Raw genomic sequence first — 17866 nt, 5'->3', positions numbered from 1 at the left:
ACTTTGGCTCTGCGTAGGTCCGATCCACCGACTCTGTCTCTTGTCTGACACTGAATCACAGACATTAACATGTTGATTAAAGATCATTTTATAATGTTATATTACCAACACACAACACCAAGATAACATGTCTCAATGACACAGTTGTGACAAAAAAAAAACTTGATCCATAACTAACTTAATATGAATAAAATAAATGCCACATGCCACAATAACAATAACAACCCTGGTATCAATATCCTTTTCTTTTCTGAAATGACCTTCTGAGACATTATTTGATCAAACGCTATTGGACTGGTCCAAGTACTGGGGACTTTTGTCTTTAAGTACTTTATTGCAGTAATTGAAGTACTTTGTTGTCATCCTAAATGTGCGTTCATGTGTTTCGTGTTTAGATCTGGGCCCATTACCACACAGCGTCTCAGAGTAGATGTGCTGATCTAGGATCAGTTTGGCCTTTTAGATCATCGTGTATATGAGTATATGGACAAGTCCTAGATCAGCAGTCCTACTCTGCGGCCCTTTGTGGATACAGGCCCAGGTCTCTAGGACTCACATCTCTTACGGAGGGCCTTGAGGGAGGGCTGCCCGAAACGCACCATCAGCACCACCAGCACCAGAAAACACAGCAGTCCAGTCACCACCTTATAGCCTACTAACTGATCTGGGACGACTGGAGTGGAGAGGAGATGAGATTCAAATTTAACCACGACTTTACTAGGCTGGTCCCAGATCTGTTTTTTTCTTCTGTCTTACCAACTCTTATGGTCATTTGGCAAGACAGCCTAAACATGGAAACCAGGCTATTGTTTTATAGCACCTTATAAAACATTTACAAAAATATATAAAAAGTGTATTTACAAAGACATTCATGTACTTGTATGCATGTGTGGCATTTCAACCCACGGTCAGTCACTTAGAGGAATATATACAGGAAGAACGCACAAACATACAGGACTCACCTTCGCATTGGATCCTCAGTGTTGTACAGGAGTTATTGGTAACCCTTCCATCCCTATCGATCTGGTAACCCTCAGAGCTAGCAGGGGTCTTAGTCCACTTTGCGGAGCCCCCGCAGCCCTTCCTCTCACACGATTCTGCCAGTTCAAGGCTAAGATTGGCCCAACTGTTAAAGCAGAGTGGTAAGGAATGGGTGGAGAGACAGGTGTCTCCACCCAAGAGGAGACACAGGTGTATGTCCCCCTTACAGGACTTTGCTTGCCATTTGATCTTGACAACGGCCAGCGCAGGTGGCGGAGACTCGGGCTTGGTCGGAGGGGAACAGGAAGTGGAGATATTACACACACAGGAAGTGGTGGGAGCGGGGGTAGCAGGAGTGGAGTCGGATGGTGTGAGAGGTTGGGAGGTGGATGTCGTGTTTTCAAAGGTTACTGTATGAGAGAGAGAGAGAGAGAGAGAGAGAGAGAGAGAGAGAGAGAGAGAGAGAGAGAGGAGAGAGAGAGAGAGAGAGAGAGGGGGGATGCGTCATACCACGGAAACAGCAGCAGATAAAGTAAATTGGTATCTTGGAATCTATATTTACCAAAAATATTTTATTTGATTTTTTAAAATCAATATTACATGTCATGCGGTAGTCACTAATCACAGAGGCAGTTTTTCAAAAGACTAACGGTCAATGTTTGGCCGCCTGCAGTGAGGACTAAAACTGGCCTGGATTAGATTAAACCCTCTCTAATCTAACAATTAATCCAACACATTAAGGAAACAGAAATGCTCACCCTCTACCGAGAGAGGAGGTCATAAGGGTAATTATCAGATCAATGGATGATATTCAAAGGTTGATCACAGTTGTTAGTACTACTACTACTACTACTACTACTACTACTACTACTACTACTACTACTACTACTACTACTACTACTACTACTACTACTACTACTACTACTACTACTACTACTACTACTACTACAACAAATAGTATCCTATTCCTTATAGTGAACTACCTTTAAGCAGGGCCCATAGGGAACAGGGATGGGCAAAAATGACAAAATACAATAAAAAAAAATACCATAAACATCAATGTATCAAAATAAACTGCAAAATACTTGTGTTTTGAAAAAGTATTTCATTAAAATACACGTGCTTTGTATTTTAAAATACAGAAATACATTTGCAAGTAGCCGGCATGAACAGTAACAGCATGAACAGTAACAGTTACAGAAATGTTTTACGTGACTGTGATCCTGTTGCCTATTCACTCTACCTGTATGTACGTAGTTACAGTGCATACGGAAAGTATTCAGACCCTTTCCCTTTATCCACATTTTGCTACGTTTACAGCCCTATTCTAAAATGGATTAAATAAATGAAAATCCTCATCAATCTACACACAATATTCCATAATGACAAAGCGAAAACAGTTTTTTTAGAAATGTTTGCAAATGTAGGGACTGGGAGACTAGTCAGGATCGAGGGAAAGATGAACGAGGGAAAGAATGATCCTTGATTAAAAACCTGCTCCAGAGCCCTCAGGACCTCAGGACCGTTCTGTTGGAAGGTTCATCTTCCAACAGAACAACGACCCTAAACACACAGCCAAGACAACGCAGGAGTGGTTCAGGACAAGTCCCCGAATGTCCTTGAGCGGCCTAGCCAAAGCCCAGACTTGATCCCGATTGAAGATCTATGGAGAGACCTGAAAATAGCTGTGCAGCAACGCTCTCCATTCAACCTGACAGCGCTTGAGAGGATCTTCAGGGAAGAATGTGAGAAACCCCCCCAAATACAGGTGTGCCAAGCTTGTAGCGTCATACCCAAGAAGACTTGAGGCTGTAATCACTGCCAAATGTGCTTCGACAAAGTACTGAGTAAAGGGTCTGAATACTTATGTAAACGTGATATTTGTGTGTAGATTGATGGGGGGAAAAATATTTTTACGCCATTTTAGAATAAGGCTGTAACGTAACAACATTAAAAGTCAAGGGGTCTGAATAGTTTCCGAATGCTCTGTTTCTCAACTGCCTCGTACCACCTGCACATCGACTCAGTACTGGTACTCCCTGTATGTAGCCACGATAAAAAAAAATTACTTGTTATTGTTATTCATTATTCACTGTGTACATATTCCTCGTGTCACTCTTTATATTTTTTATTTATATATATTTTTCATCTTTAACTCTGCCTTGTCGGAAAAGGACCCGTAAGTAAGCATTTCACTGTTAGTCTACACCTGATTGTTTACGAAGCGTGACAAATACACATTTATTTCCTTTGATATGTTGCCGTTTATCTACTTTAGTTGAATGTACTGACTGTAAGTCACTCTGTATAAGGGTGTCTGCTCAATTACCAAACTATAAATACATGTGTGAAAATTAACATAACAAAATGACCTGCAAAGTACACCTGGTATTATTATTGGCCTTGTTTTGGGTTGGACTTCATTATAATAATACTCAGCATCCTTTGCAATTGTACAATTTTACATGTATATTTAATTAATCTAGCAGATGCTCTTAGTACACCATAGTGCCATCAATCTTCTGATACCAATGCAGGGAGAAAGGGGGGCAAAAAATGATGTACCGCTAAATATAAATCAAATTGTATCCAAAAGTATTTCAAGAATACAAATTACAGCTCTCGAAAGTATCTTGTTAGAAAACACATTGGAGTTTAGCCCAGTGTAATACCATTTTTTTTTTTTTTTAACTCAGAAGTAATTGAAATGCGTATTTCAAATACATGTAACAGAAATACTGCCCCTCTCTGAGAGGGAATAGGGAGTCATTTTTGGACGCAACAAATGACTACAATTCTGCTGCTTCAAGTTCAACTGTCGTTGTCAGTAAAGCATATCAGAACATGAGAACATTGTGTATCGTAATGGACTCGCTCGAAAAACACCGGACTGCATTTAAATCAAGACTTACCAACATTCTTGACACACAGGACCAGGATGGTAAGAACTAGCCTTCCATCCATTCTGGAGATGAACAGGTTGAGAAAAACTGGGGAGAGAAGAAGAGAAGAGAGACAACGCGCGCAAAGAAAAACCGGCAGAAAGACTGAAGAGAGAGGAAACGGTACAGAAGTCTAAACTCCTCGCTCTCCTTTCTCCCCACCCTCTCTTGTTCTATCCATACAGCCTTCTCTTCATCTTTGGCGTTTGCTGCTTTCTGTCTGCAAGAGCTTCTGCAAACTTCCTCACTTCAAAGACAGTTACAAAAAGAGTGAGAGAGAAAAATAAAAGAAAGAAGTGAAATGAAATGAAGAAGAGTGGAGGATAAGTGGGAGGGAGAGGCGGAAAGAAAAATTTGAATCTTTCATATTTAAACATTTTGGTTGAGTCAATCATGAGCCTGATTTTCACACACCTTCCAACAGTGAAGTGTGTGTTTGTGTGCCTGTGTGTGTGTGTGTGTGTGCTTTCACGTCCGTGTGTTTTTGCGCGCTTGTGTGTATGTGTTCTCCAATAGGTCATGGTACACACCACTGCCAGGTACACCAGTTGTTTGCAGCAAGATCCCTATTATGAGTTGGATTCCTGTATAGGCCTCATCTACAGGTAACTGCCAAAATGAAGGAAACACCAACATAAAGGGTTAATAGGGCGTTGGGCCACCACGAGCCGGCAGAACAGCTTCAACGCACCTTGGCATAGATTCTGTCTGGAACTGGAGGGATGCGACACCATCCTTAGACCATAAATTCCATCATTCTGTGTTTTGTTGATGGTGGTGGAAAATGCTGTCTCAGGCACCGCGCCAGAATCTCCCATAAGTGTTCAATTGGGTTGAGATCTGGTGAGTGACTGACACACACACACTTTCAACCCCCTACAGCATGCTTCTTTGAGACCCCTCTTTTTCAAAGTCACGGAGATCTATTCTTCTAGCCATGGTAGCCAAAATATTTGGGCAACTGGGCATTTTAATAAATGACGCTAAGCATGATAGGATGTTAACTGCTTATAATACTCAGGAAGCATCCTGCGTGGAAGCACCTGCTTTCAATATGCTTTGTATTCCCTCATTTACTCAAGTGTTTCCTTTAATTTGGCAGTTACCCGTACACTATGTATTAATTATTGCTTGGGAATTTAGAGAATTTAAGGGGGATATTATAAATCTGTTGTTAGTTTGTGGATATTGTTGTGTACAACCTTACTTTTTAACTGTAACTTCATACATTGGCTGTGGATTAAAGCGTCTGCTAAATGACCATATTATCTTACTTAATATTCTATTTAATAACCATATTATTATTATTATTATTATTATTATTATTATATTGTTTATTATCCTACAGTGCCTTCAGAAAGTATTTATACCCCTTGACTTGTTTCGCATTTTGTTGTGTTACCTCAGAAATTCTAAGCTGATGACTTTTCAGCCATCTACACAAAATACCCTATACGGACAAAGTGAGAATTTTTGGGTTTGAAATTGTTGCTAATTTATTGAAAATTAAATACAAAAATGCACATAAAATTCACACCCCTGAGTCAATACTTTGTAAAAAGCACATTTGGCAGCGATTACAGCTGAGAGTCTTTCTGGGTAAGTCTCTAAGAGCTTTCCACACCTTGTTTGTGAAACCTTTGCCCATTATTCTTTTCAAAATTCTTCAAGCTGTCTACTTGGTTGTTGATCATTGCTAGACAACCGTTTTCAGGTCGTGCCATAGATTTTCAAGTAGATTTAAGTGAAAACTGTAACGGTCACTCAGGAACATTCACTGTCTTCTTGGTAAAACGACTCTAGTGTAGATTTGGCCTTGTGTTTTTAGGTTATTGTCCTGATGAAAGGGGAATTCATCTCCCAGTGTCTGGTGGAAAGCAGACTGAATCAGGTTTTCCTCTAGGATTTTGCCTGTGCTTAGCTCCATTCCGTTTATTTTTTATCCTGAAAAACTCCCCAGTCCTTAACAATTACAAGCATACCCATAATACGATGCAGCCACCACTATGCTTGAAAATATGGGGAGTGGTACTCAGTAATGTGTTGTACTGACTTTGTATTCAGGACAAAAAGTGAATTGCTTTGCCATTCTTCTTTTTTCAATATTACTTTAGTGCCTTGTTGCAAACAGGATGTATGTTTTGAACTATTTGTATTCTGTAGAGGCTTCCTTCTTTTCACTCTGTCAATTAAGTTAGTATTGTGGAGCAACTACAAGGTTAATCCATCATCAGTTTTCACCTATCACCGACATTCAACCCTGTAACTGAGTTAGGAAGAACGCCTGTATCTGTGTAGTGACTCAGTGTGTTGATACACCATCCAAAGTGTAATTAATAACTTCACCCTGCTCAAAGGGATATTCCGTGTCTGCTTTTAATTATATATTTTTTACCCATCTACCAACAGGTACCCTGCTTTGCAAGGCATTGGAATACCTCCCTGGTCTTTGTGGTCGAATATGTGTTTGAAATTCACTGCCCGATAATTGAATGTGTGGGGGACAGAGATTAAGTAGTAATTCAAAAATCATGTCAAAGACTATTATTGCACACAGAGTGAGTCAGTGCAACCCATGTGACTTGCTAAGAGCATTTTTACTCCTGAACTTGTTTAACTTGTTGGTCATAACAAAGGGGTTGAATATTTATTGACACAAGACATTTCAGATTTTTATTTTTTTTTTTTACTAATTGCCCCCCCCCAAAAGAAAAACATTATTCTATTTTTACATTATGGGGTATTGTGTGTAGGCTAGTGACAAAAAAAGTCAAAAATGTTATCCATTTACATTTCTGTCTGTAACACAAAAAAAATGAGGAAAAAGTAATGGGGTTATGAGTACTTTCTGGAGGCGCTGTACTTAATTCATGTTTACTTTTCTTTTCTTAATTCAACCATTACTCAACTTTTCTGTTCGTTCACTCACACCCGTCCACTCCCACCCTCTATCGCTCTCGTTTTCTCTCATCTTTAGTATCTGGTTTACCGAGCCGTAGATGTGTAGAAAGCCCCGTAAAAATGATCCTCCACCCCCTTTCTCTCTCTATGAGACACTTCTCTCCGTACTTTGAATATACGAAGCAACTTAGGACCATCCCGCTTTCCCCGCACAACCAGTTGTTTGACACAAAAAAATATATAAATTCTCAAATTGTATAAACCGTTCTGTTAACAGTATGGATTTGAGATTATATGTATTCTTCATTTGTCTATCAGTAACTGTACCATTAAGCCTACATGCACCTACTGTACTGTTTGGTAGATTAGTGACTACTACACTTTAACTGACTTCACATACATTATAGGCTACAGAAATCGTTCCACAACAATTGATTGATCAAAATAATCACTGAGGTGGAATATTTGATAGGTTATGTGGGAGTTTTTCCTCCAGTGCCCTCCTTCCCCCCAGGGGTCCGTCGCTCTCTCTTCTGTGTCATCTCCCTGGTTCGGTCTTCTCGGCCCACATCAGAAAAAGATAATCACAATCAGAGAGCGAGAAGGAAGACCTGATAGTAAGCTCTGTTTGAGACAACACAAAGCAAAGCCCACACCTTTCAGATCAAATCAATTAAACTCAATCAAGTTCTATCCGACTTGAATCGTCCTTGATGCAATTGGAGTAAGAACAGTCAAAACTAACTGTAGCATGAGACAGCTACCGTGGTATTTTTATTTTCTCCCGACACGAGAGAAAATAAAAAAGACAAGTAGACAAGTAAATATTTCTAATTACGAGTCAGAACATAGCTCTTAGATCAAGTTCAGTGTTTAATAATATTCACACAAAAAAATAAGAAACTTAAAACAAGCTCCAAGCTTGTGTTTTTATTTCCCCCTTATTAATGCTGCGTATCTCCGTTGGGCTTCTAAATTTCTGACTCATCTTTTCCTTCTTTTAGTCACGTCCCAAACAGAACCATATTCCCTGCCCATAGGGCTCTGGTCAAAAGTAGTGCATTCAGTAGGGGGTAGGGTGCCATTTGGAACAGTAGTAGTGTGATAATACCAGTAAGACACTGCCCCCTGGTCGTAGACCAGTCATTCCAACCAGTTAACCTGATGAAGAGGCCCTACATAGGCGCTACATAACGCCTTCATAGAGCATGATGGCAACCAATGTAGTAACACTCAGTTTAAGACCACTGACTAGGGTTGAAGAGCTCATGACTAAGATGACATAAGTGTCTATGAATGCTGTATGAGCTGTCATGAAGGCGGTATGAATCGCTGTAGTACCCCCGTCACAGCTCTCTCATCCTGTGCTTTCTGAGCTAAAGCAGGCAGATCAGTCACAAATGGCACCCACTCCCCCTATATAGTGCACTACTTTTGACCAGAGGCCTAAGGGAATAGGCTTCCATTTTGGGTGCAGACCATTAGTCCCTTGTTATCAACAACATCTCTTTAATCATTTATACAAATCACATATTCTCACTGGAAGTGAACTTACAGAAATAAACAATTTCCTCATTTGCAATCATTGTCAAGCATCAATCAGTTCATGTCAACAGGCAGATGTTGGAGAAGGAGGGAGAGGGTGAAAGAGAGAGAGTTGAGAGGGAAGGAGAGAAAGACGAGAGGTGAGTTTAACGCCAAGTCAGCCCTCAGGGACGGGGGACGAAACGGAGTGTGAAGTTGTAGCGTGTGGGAGGGAAAGAAAAACGGAGATACCAGAGAAACAGGCATGATCCTCGTCAGAGAATACAGATATGATTCTGTAAACAACGACATCATTGTCAATAGGCATCACAATACCTAAACAACCAACCAAAACATTCTGCCAAGAAAGAAAAGACTTGGAAGCTAAACTTGTAGGACATACAGATGTAGGATCTTAATTTGATCACCCTGCACAGCAGAAAATGCAAACTTGTAGTGTATTCAAGGTTGAAAAAATAATTTTAAAGTTTGTAACTTCAGACTTGATTCGCCCTGACAATTTTTTATATTTTAAAAAAAATCAACCCTTAAAAAAAACCTCCATGAATTATAATCCACGCAATAATTCACATCCTTTTGCTGCAGGATTATTTTCCTGCTGTGAAAAACTGGTCAGATTAAGATCCTCCACCTGTAAAGATGTCCAGATTTGGCTAAGAAACAAACATCATACATGCACAGCCAGGTGAATAAGAAAGAAGACAGGGTTATTGAAGTCTCCAAAAGGACCACTGATCAGGGCCCGCATTCATAAAGCCTCTCAGACTAAGAGTGCTGATATTGGAACAGTTTAGCCTTTTAGATCATAATGAATACAATTACATGGTCAGATCCTAGAGTAGCTATGACTTCCTAGGATTTTCCTTCTTTAGTATTGTCTTAAGTACTTTCTAACCAGAACGAAGAGCAAGAAAGAGTTTACAGAACAGAATTCCTGAACAAAACTTTGGGTGGGTATTAAGTTATCATCATATACGAACGAATATGATCAACACATGTAATCTGACATCGGTGTAGAATGATATGGGTGTTAGAACAAGTCAAATGTACTCTAATGCATATACCGAACACAGTGCCACAATGGACTTGTGCTACAGGGTGAAACCATTGATAAGGAATACATGATGTGTAGATATATTTTATGTAAAACATGGCTCTCTGACATGTCGAATAAAGAGTCACGTCAGCTCCATTTCTATCTGAAACGTACATGGCCAAGGTCTTTTTGATTGGCTCAGTATTCCACAAAGGGAGGGAGAAGAGTAAAAAGGCTGACAGCCAATAGGAGGAGAGAGGAGAGCGAGAGAGAGACAGAGAAGGGGCCGACAGCCAATGGGAGAGTGTTTCTAACACATTGGAGCACAAGGGGAGGTCCTGAGACAGTTATGCACTTGGAAGAGAGAAAGAGAGAGAAAGAGAGAAAGAGAAAGAGAAAGAGAGAGAGAGAGAGAGAGAGAGAGAGAGAGAGAGAGAGAGAGAGAGAGAGAGAGAGACTGGAGAATGTGTGGTGGGAGAGGAGTGATGGGGTGAGAGCAGAGGGAGGTTCAGGAGTAGGGCTGTGGCACTCCAAACCCGGGCCTGTACTGCGGCCTGCCTGTGGGGGACTGAGAGTTGGGCAGAGCAGGGCCCGTGGGGTAGCTATACCCCCCAACCCCACCGTAGGTGTACGCAGAGGGGTAGGGGGCGGTGTTAGGGGCACTGTATTGCCCGAAAGCAGACCCTGAGCCGGGGACACCAGGGAACGTTGGCTGGGTGGGGTATGGGCAGGCAGTGGCCGGAGGCCCAAAAGCAGGACGGGCTGAGTAGCCCGCCGCTGAGGTGAAAGGTGAGCCGGGACTGGGGTAGGGTGGAAATTGACCTGGGGGAATGGACGGGACTGGGCCTGATACTGCAGAGGTGGCTGTCGGGTTAGGAGGGGAGACGGGGTAAGGGGTGTAAGGTAGGGTGGAACCGGGGCCGTTTTGGAAACCAGCGTGGTTGTTGGGATTGGAATTCTGCTGCGGTTGTTGTTGCTGAGGATGATGATTCCATGGCGATGACTGTGTCGTCGCCGGGTCTTGATTGGCGCTCGTTTGTGACGTCACGGAGCCGGCGGAGGCGTCGCCCGCGGCGGTCTCCTTCTTCTGCCGCAGGATGTCCTGCAGTTTCTCTATCCGCACCCGTCTCTTGTGAGCGAGGGAGCGGAGGGAGAGGAAACGGTCGAGGAACGAGTCCAGAGACAGCCGGCCGTCCAGAAACTCATCTGCCAGAGACTGACGGAGAGAGAGATGGAAGAGAGAGAAAGAGAGACAGAGCGAGAGTTAAAGAAGGGGAGAGAGGGATGTGGGTAAATACGGACACACTTTATTGACAACACATTATTTATTTATTATCATCGTCTTATTTCCAACTGCTGGTCCTCTGTACGGCGTTGAATAGAGTAAGAGACGAGTTGATCATTTTGTCGTCGTCGGTCCTGTGTTTTTAGGACGGATACACATCTCCCATACTCGTCCTCAATATCATCCGTCGGTTTCATTGTCCGCCTGAGAAGTGTGTCGCCGCGGCCTCTCACCTCTGACTCCGTCTCCGTGCTGGCGCCCTCTGTCTGAAGCCTGGAGAACAACCCCTCCGGTGATGCCTGCCCCATGATGCCATCTGGGGGGGGAAGTGAGGCAGAGAATGAAAGAGAGGGAGAGCAAGAGAATGAAAGAGGGGGCAGAAATAAACACCTCCCACACGCCAATGTCACGCCAAGCTTCTAAGTCCCAGTAGACACCGACAGCACAATGCTTCACGCCTGTTATTAAACACTAGGCTTGGGCGGTATACTGTATGGGTCTGACGTACACCGGGCTATTTGGAGAAAAAAAAATTATATATTTTTTTTATACCATGAAAACTATGTATTTTATGTTTTTTTTTAAGTAAATACCTGCAGTCAACTTGTGCAATACGTTAGGAGATAAAGCTGACTGCGTTCTTCATTTCACCTGTCACCTTATTTTACATTATGAAGTTTACCGTAGTTCCCCAGAACTGTGTAGCCAGTCACGTGTTTGTTTATATATAGCACAATGGGAGAAAGCGAGCTAGTGAGTCCGTAGCGTTCGTTATCTATAGGCGAATCTCAGTTATGTGGCACACAAGAGGTGAGGAAGTTACAATTGTACGCAATTCATGACTAAATGTTTGACATTTCTTTCCCCCGTGTGCTTCCTACTATAGTTTTTCCTTGTCCTCTGCTCTTCTCCCATCTACTCCATGTACACATGCTGCTCTTCCATCAGAAAAGCATGCAGCGCAACTTGGTCCATTTGAACAATTTCTCTCATAAAATGTCCACACTCTCCAAAAAAACGACATTCGATAGTTACCAACTACGCTTGTATAACTTTATGAGCTGGATTTGCAACAAGGTTTGCCGTTAGCTTGTTAGCATTTAGCTAACAGCGTCTATGTGATTTCACTATTAGTTTGTGCTCGTTTTGTTAGCATTCCGGTAATTGCGTTCTTAGCGCCCCCTTCTGTGCCATGCAGGTAACACCGTAAATCCCAGGACGAGATAAGGATGGTATGAAAATCTGGATACCGCCCAAGCCTATTAAACACATTTAAAAATGAGAACAAAGTAATCTCATGAAGCTCAGCCATGAAGCTCAATGTTGGATAAACATGGATACACACGCAACAGGACAATCTACTTTCAAGCATCTTCAAATACCTCTGGTAGACTTCTCATTGAAGGCAAGCTCCCACAATTATGCTGGTTGAGTAAAGGTTAATACCCAGTAAAGGTGAATCACTAGGACTGATTTAGGGGTGAAATAACAATGCATTTCATATTACCGTAATTTCCGGACTATAAGCCGCTACTTTTTTCCCACGCGTTGAAATTTGCGGTTTATACAATGACGCGGCTAATTTATGGATTTTTCCCGCTTTCACAAGATTCATGCCGACAAAAAACTGAGCACCGTCACATAATGTGACGTAAATCGAGCGCGCTCAAACGTCTCATCATTCTGATTACGGTAGTCATTTTGTCACCCTAATCATGGCAAAGACACGGAGAAATGCAGCTTTCAAGTTGAAGGCAATCGATCTGGCTGTTGGAAAAGGAAATAGAGCTGCTGACAGCGTGGAGCATTGTCAAAAAATCCACTATCATCAACGGGTTTCGAAAGGCTGGACTGCTGCGTGTTGAAGAGGGCAGCGATCCAACATCGGATGAAGCAATTCTGAGGCTATTCAACTCCGACACCGAAGGAGATGACTTCAGTGGTTTCAGTGCACAGGAGGAGGAAGATAGTGACCAATGACTTTCTTGGTACTGTTTAATCTTTGTTACAAGCCGTGTTTCGTTAAAGCCTATTTATTTTTGTTACAAGCCGTGTTTCGTTTAAAGGCTGTGTAAAGTTAATTTGTTTCAATGTTCCGGTAGGCACCTGCGGCTTATAGACATGTGCGGCTTATTTATGTACAAAATACATATTTTTTAATAATTCAGTGGGTGCGGTTTATATTCAGGTGCGCTTAATAGTCCAGCAATTACGGTACCTAATCACCTTCAGGAAAAACACATGACATAACTATAATAGCAGACTTTACAACAGGTGCGCACATTCAAACAGACACCAACTCCAGCCCTGCAAACGGAGACCATCACAAACACAGTTTCTCATGAAAAGCGTACAAAACAAGGCTGCAGGAGCACATGTACACAGATCACACGGCCTGTTCTACTTCCTGACAAAGCGCTGACGGCAGTGGAATGGGAGCTGATGCGATGGTATCCAGGGAGACCCTGGCAGAGACAGACAGACACACAGGCCAGATCTGGAAGCCTGGAGGGGGGGGGGCTCTGTCTGTCTGTCTGTCTGACCAGTAGAGACCAAGTCTTAGTACCAAATGGCACCCTATACTACCTAAGTAGTGCACTATATAGGTGAGAGAGCGCTTTTGGGACACAGACAGTGTTTGACTAGTAGAGACCAACTGAGTGTCCAGGATCTGAACAGGCCACACGACATCTACCCATACACTACAAACTCCCTCTCCAAAATCTGTTCCTGCCACATCTGCCATCTGTCTGTGTCTCCCTCCCTCTCATCTCTCCATCTTGTTATTTCTATTTCCATATCCTCTCGCTCTCTTCCTCTATTAGGTTGCTTTTCTTCATCTGTCGCTCTATTATCCATCAATAACCTCCCATCTCATCCCTGGTCACAAGTGTTGTCTGTAGGTCTCTATGACTCCCTCCATCCCTCACCTTTCTGGTCACAGTGTTGTCTGTAGGTATCTCTGACTCCCTCCAGTTCAGAGTATCTCTCCACTAGATGTTCTCTCTGTCTCTCCAGGCGAGGCTTCATGTCCAGGTTCTGTTCTGCCAGGTTACGGTTGGAGGCCAGTGCCATCTCCCTCTCCAGCTGGATGTTCTGAATCTATAGACGAGGAAGAAGAGGAGTCAATAATACATCATTTTTTTCATTTTTATGTATTTTTGACCGTGACCACGAACAACAGATATTGTAGTGACCGGACGTTAACTTACATAGCTAGCTAATTCTCATAACAACCTTAGCCTTGATCAGCATGTTAAGATCTTTGGTATAACGCTATTAGGATTGTGGATAGTGCGTTCGTCTTGGGGTCAGGAGACCTGGGTTCAAGTCCTGCTTAGGGCACTACTCTCTCCTCCTCTACGTGACTCTATGATTGGTATATCATGGCAATACGTATCAGTCTGTGTTTGACAGAAGCTGCCAGGTCCTCCCTTCTGAGACCAGTGTCCCGGCCATGCTAACGTAACGGAGATCAGAACGTGCCGTGAGCTGAATCCGCAGCTAGCTTGAAATGTTGCCGACAGTGCTATCCAATTGGATCCTTCTCTATAGCTCGACTGGTTCGTACGTTGTCAAGCTGGCGTTCACGTGTGTTGGCGAGGGAGAGGTTCAAGCCCAGTCAGAGGGTAGTGCAGGGAGGCAACGCTATATGCTAAGCTAGCACACAGACAGCGTTTACACTACGATAAGGACAGGTTCGCCTGTTGATGCGTTTCTCTCTATCAATGCTTTTTCTTTCAACTTTACTTAACAAGGAAGTCTCCTGCTTGAGATAAGGTGTCTTTTTAAAAAAAATTTAGGCAGACCTGGCTAGCCAAGACAGCAGCAAATGAACACGGCTTAACTAACAAGACGAGTTGGCCAGGAACAGGTCATTTTTGCATCTAGCGAACATAACTCCCCACGTGAAGAGTGAAGACAAACAAATGAACCTCAATGGTTAGTGTTTTGGACCTATGGACAAAGGTAGAAGAGAAGTGAGTCAATATGACCTTGTAAAAAAAACAACTGCTGATGGCAGGATGAGCCTGGACATTGCTACTGGTCAGAGTGAGATGAGACCTAGATGTCCATCCTCAAATCAATCATTAATCTACGGCTTACATTGAGTAATAGCCAAGTCGTGTGACCTGACAGAAAAAGCCAGGTCTCAGCTCAGAGATAGGCCTATAGACAAGCTTGGCTATTCATTATCCCATTACTCAGGTACAAAACACACGAGGCATTTCCGTAAGAGCGGCGCATCTCGACTAGCCTGGTCCCAGATCGGTTTTTAATGCCGTCTTGCAAACTCCTGTGGTGAGTGTCATTCCTAACATGGCGTATGACAATAATAAATGACAACAGAAGTTGGTTAGAGCACAAACAGATCTGGGACCAGGCTACATCTCAATCTAGATAAGACACAATAGACAGACAATGAGACAAAGCAAAGACGTGATTGCTTACCTCATCAGATTCCAATGCCATGGACTCCACCCGCTCTGTATTGTCCAGCAAATCCTCCAACTCGGATTGGCTGAGGTCCTGAAGCTTGTCCATTGATTTGCCAGGACCGCTGTCAATCATATGGAGGGAAAAGTGAGCTGTCAATGTCAAATGTCATCAGTTTACTGACCATAGATCATTTGAGAAAAAAATGTACTTGAAACTGACAGGATACAAAATAGATCCACACAAAATGATAAATGAACAGGCAGGCTGATCAAATATTAAATGGGAAATCATTTTCTAGACTATAATCTAGCGTTATCATACAAGACAGAATTGACAGTTATATGTGAGCACTAACATCGCATTGTTCCGCCATGATAATACATACTAGATCTGGGGACAAAAATCCATATCGCAATAAATTGCCTGAATTGATGCGATAACGATGAATAGAACAATAAGTTTATAACATTGTGCACCACAGTTTTTATTTAAAAAACTATCCTTTCAACTACTACTAGTTCAATGATTGTAGCAAATCAATTGTCCCATTATATTAAGCCATATTAGCAAACGTATGTAATTTCAAACGTCACATTCCTCTAGAATAGGCTACTTATCGTAATGAACGGTATCAGCAAAATGCCTGCGATAAGTGATCGGTACGGCCGGTGTTAAACTGTGATATGTCTCGGATTATTGGCCGAGGTCTACTACATACATTTTAGGCTTTGATACACCAGACTCGAGCTAAATTCCGATCAGGCCTAAATTACTTCAGCTGCTTGCTATCTTGGCTACATCTTTGCCTAGTCATTAAACATGGGCCACATTCAGTAGGCAAACGTTGTGGAACGTTGCAGTTAGAAATATCAATAGATCTATTCATTTTTTAAACATTTTAGTCATTTTGCAGATGCTCTTATCCAGAGAGACTTACAATTATCTTAAGATAGTTAGGTGAGACAACACACCACAGTCATAGTAAGTACATTTTCCCTCAATAAAGTAGTTATAAAACAAAGTCAGTGCTAGTAGAAAAAGACTATTGCAGGGAATTGTTTTCTTATTTAAGATACTCTTGATGAGGTAGGGTTTCAAATAAATGTAAAAAAAAATGGGCAGGGACTCCGCTGTCCTGACATTAGGGGGAAGCTTGTTCCACCAGTGTGGTCCCAGGACAGAGAGAGCTTTGACTGGGCTGAGTGGGAGCTGACCCCCTGTTGATATCTGTCGTCGGGGTTCCTTATTCTACATGTCAGAGAGGCATGTTTGTAACGTTCCACAACATTGTGCCCTGCTGAACGAACCCTGGCTATCTTGATTGATGGCTTGCCATCAGCTAACCAACACTAATACTGTTGTCAACCAGCTATAGTTAGCCACAGCACGCAGACTGGCTATCACATTATAAAGCAAGTTAGCGGGCAAAATTAATTACGTTATGCTGCTAGCAAATCAAGAAATTCGTTGCGACACTGCACACAACATTGACGGGCATCAACCTATGTGTGGATGACGTAAAACGGGCACGGGAGCCCTGACCCCAATATACAAACAAGGCAATCTGGTTGAGTGAAAACAGCCGGTAAAAGAAGAATCCAACGTAATTTTACGGGCTGGCTAGCCTTAACGGGTTGTTCAAGTTCCGTGTAGAGATGACAACAACAATCGTTATGATCACATTCAATGAAAGGCACTCTTGCTACCGTCAACTTTGAGGAAAGCCCACCGTTCGCGATCTCCAAATCCTCAAAAAATAAACGTCATTCGATCGTGTTGCTTGGCGTCGGGTACAGCAGTAGTCCAACAACAATTTCTTCAATATCTGTTCGACGATAATCCTCAAAATGGATTAAAGAATAGCTATGTTTATCGGCAATATTTGGAAAGTTTCACTTCACACTACCAGAAACCGCTGCCATTTTTGGAATTACCCATTTTCTGCTTCCGTGGGGGGGTTAGTAAATGCAGTGTCAATAATTGAATGACCTTTCTAACTAAAGAAAATGAAAATATATTGTGATCGAGCTGCTTTCACAAGAGACATTTGAATTTCTTGAACCTGAAAGCAAATCTTTAGATAGCATGAACAGTTTTCTTTGACAGTTGATCCACTTCTTGGGGCAATGGTTTCATCCAGCGCGCATCTGATTTGAAGGGAAACCCATACGTGACACGATTATTCCATGAATGCCAGCAGGGACAGGCCGACAGGGAGGTACCCAGTAAAGTACACGAAGTCTGGTTGGAAAAAGTGGAACATTATGTCAATGGCCAATATCTGTCCTCATGACTCTCACTATAAACGCTTACTAATAAAACATATTGGCAGCACTATATGTAGCCAAAAGTAATGACTAACCACAAGTGAAACAGTACGGAAAGAATATGTTGTTCCTGATATTTATAGGTTATTATGAAAAGCCAGCAGTGACCTTACACTGAACACACAACACTCAATCTAAATAAGCCTCAGAAGTCCAGAGTTTATACAAATTATTTTATTAGGTTTATCAAAAAATGGTAAGCCTGTAAAGCTGGAAAGGAATAAACAAACCCATGAAAAAAACAAACATGAACTTGAACAAGTTAAAGGAAATGTGGTCTCTGATAAAAATATGATAAAACAGATTAATATTTTTCTAAAATAGGTTTTTCAACTAGCATCAATTGGTTAATCAGTTTGACTAATTGATCATTCGGCACAGTCCCACTCTGAGTCCCTTGAGTGCAGAC

General features: G+C 42.1%; 2 protein-coding genes across 5 annotated transcripts in view; both read right to left on the bottom strand.

Annotated features, from left to right (window-relative positions):
• LOC139419696 (T-cell surface glycoprotein CD5-like) overlaps positions 1–4024 on the bottom strand; it is a 4898-nt gene extending 874 nt beyond the window's left edge. Inside the window, exons 1-4 of the mRNA XM_071169681.1 lie at positions 3894–4024; positions 963–1391; positions 557–673; positions 1–50 (exon numbers count right to left, since the gene is read on the bottom strand). The exon at positions 1–50 is cut by the window's left edge and continues 1 nt beyond it. Of these exons, the coding sequence (XP_071025782.1) occupies positions 1–50; positions 557–673; positions 963–1391; positions 3894–3945 (648 nt within the window). The 5' untranslated portion in view covers positions 3946–4024. The remainder of the gene's footprint in view (positions 51–556; positions 674–962; positions 1392–3893) is intronic.
• A 3655-nt stretch (positions 4025–7679) lies between these two features.
• LOC139418878 (vacuolar protein sorting-associated protein 37C-like) lies at positions 7680–17247 on the bottom strand. 4 transcript variants are annotated; one of them, XM_071168644.1, is made up of 5 exons: positions 17193–17247; positions 15143–15251; positions 13621–13792; positions 10924–11006; positions 7680–10621 (listed from the first exon to the last, which is right to left on the bottom strand). In XM_071168644.1, exons 2-5 carry the CDS (start codon positions 15233–15235, stop codon positions 9914–9916), a joined length of 1056 nt encoding a protein of 351 aa, XP_071024745.1. In that variant the 5' UTR covers positions 15236–15251; positions 17193–17247; the 3' UTR covers positions 7680–9913. The 4 variants fall into 4 exon arrangements, with proteins under 4 accessions (XP_071024745.1, XP_071024744.1, XP_071024743.1 ...); XM_071168643.1 differs by lacking the exon at positions 17193–17247 and adding an exon at positions 16837–17079; XM_071168642.1 differs by lacking the exon at positions 17193–17247 and adding an exon at positions 16860–17077.
• Between the last annotated feature and the right edge of the window lie 619 nt (positions 17248–17866).

This window comes from Oncorhynchus clarkii, chromosome 10 (genome assembly GCF_045791955.1).
Source record: "Oncorhynchus clarkii lewisi isolate Uvic-CL-2024 chromosome 10, UVic_Ocla_1.0, whole genome shotgun sequence".
Lineage (NCBI taxonomy): Eukaryota > Metazoa > Chordata > Actinopteri > Salmoniformes > Salmonidae > Oncorhynchus > Oncorhynchus clarkii.
This window is presented reverse-complemented; position numbering and strand designations above follow the sequence as displayed.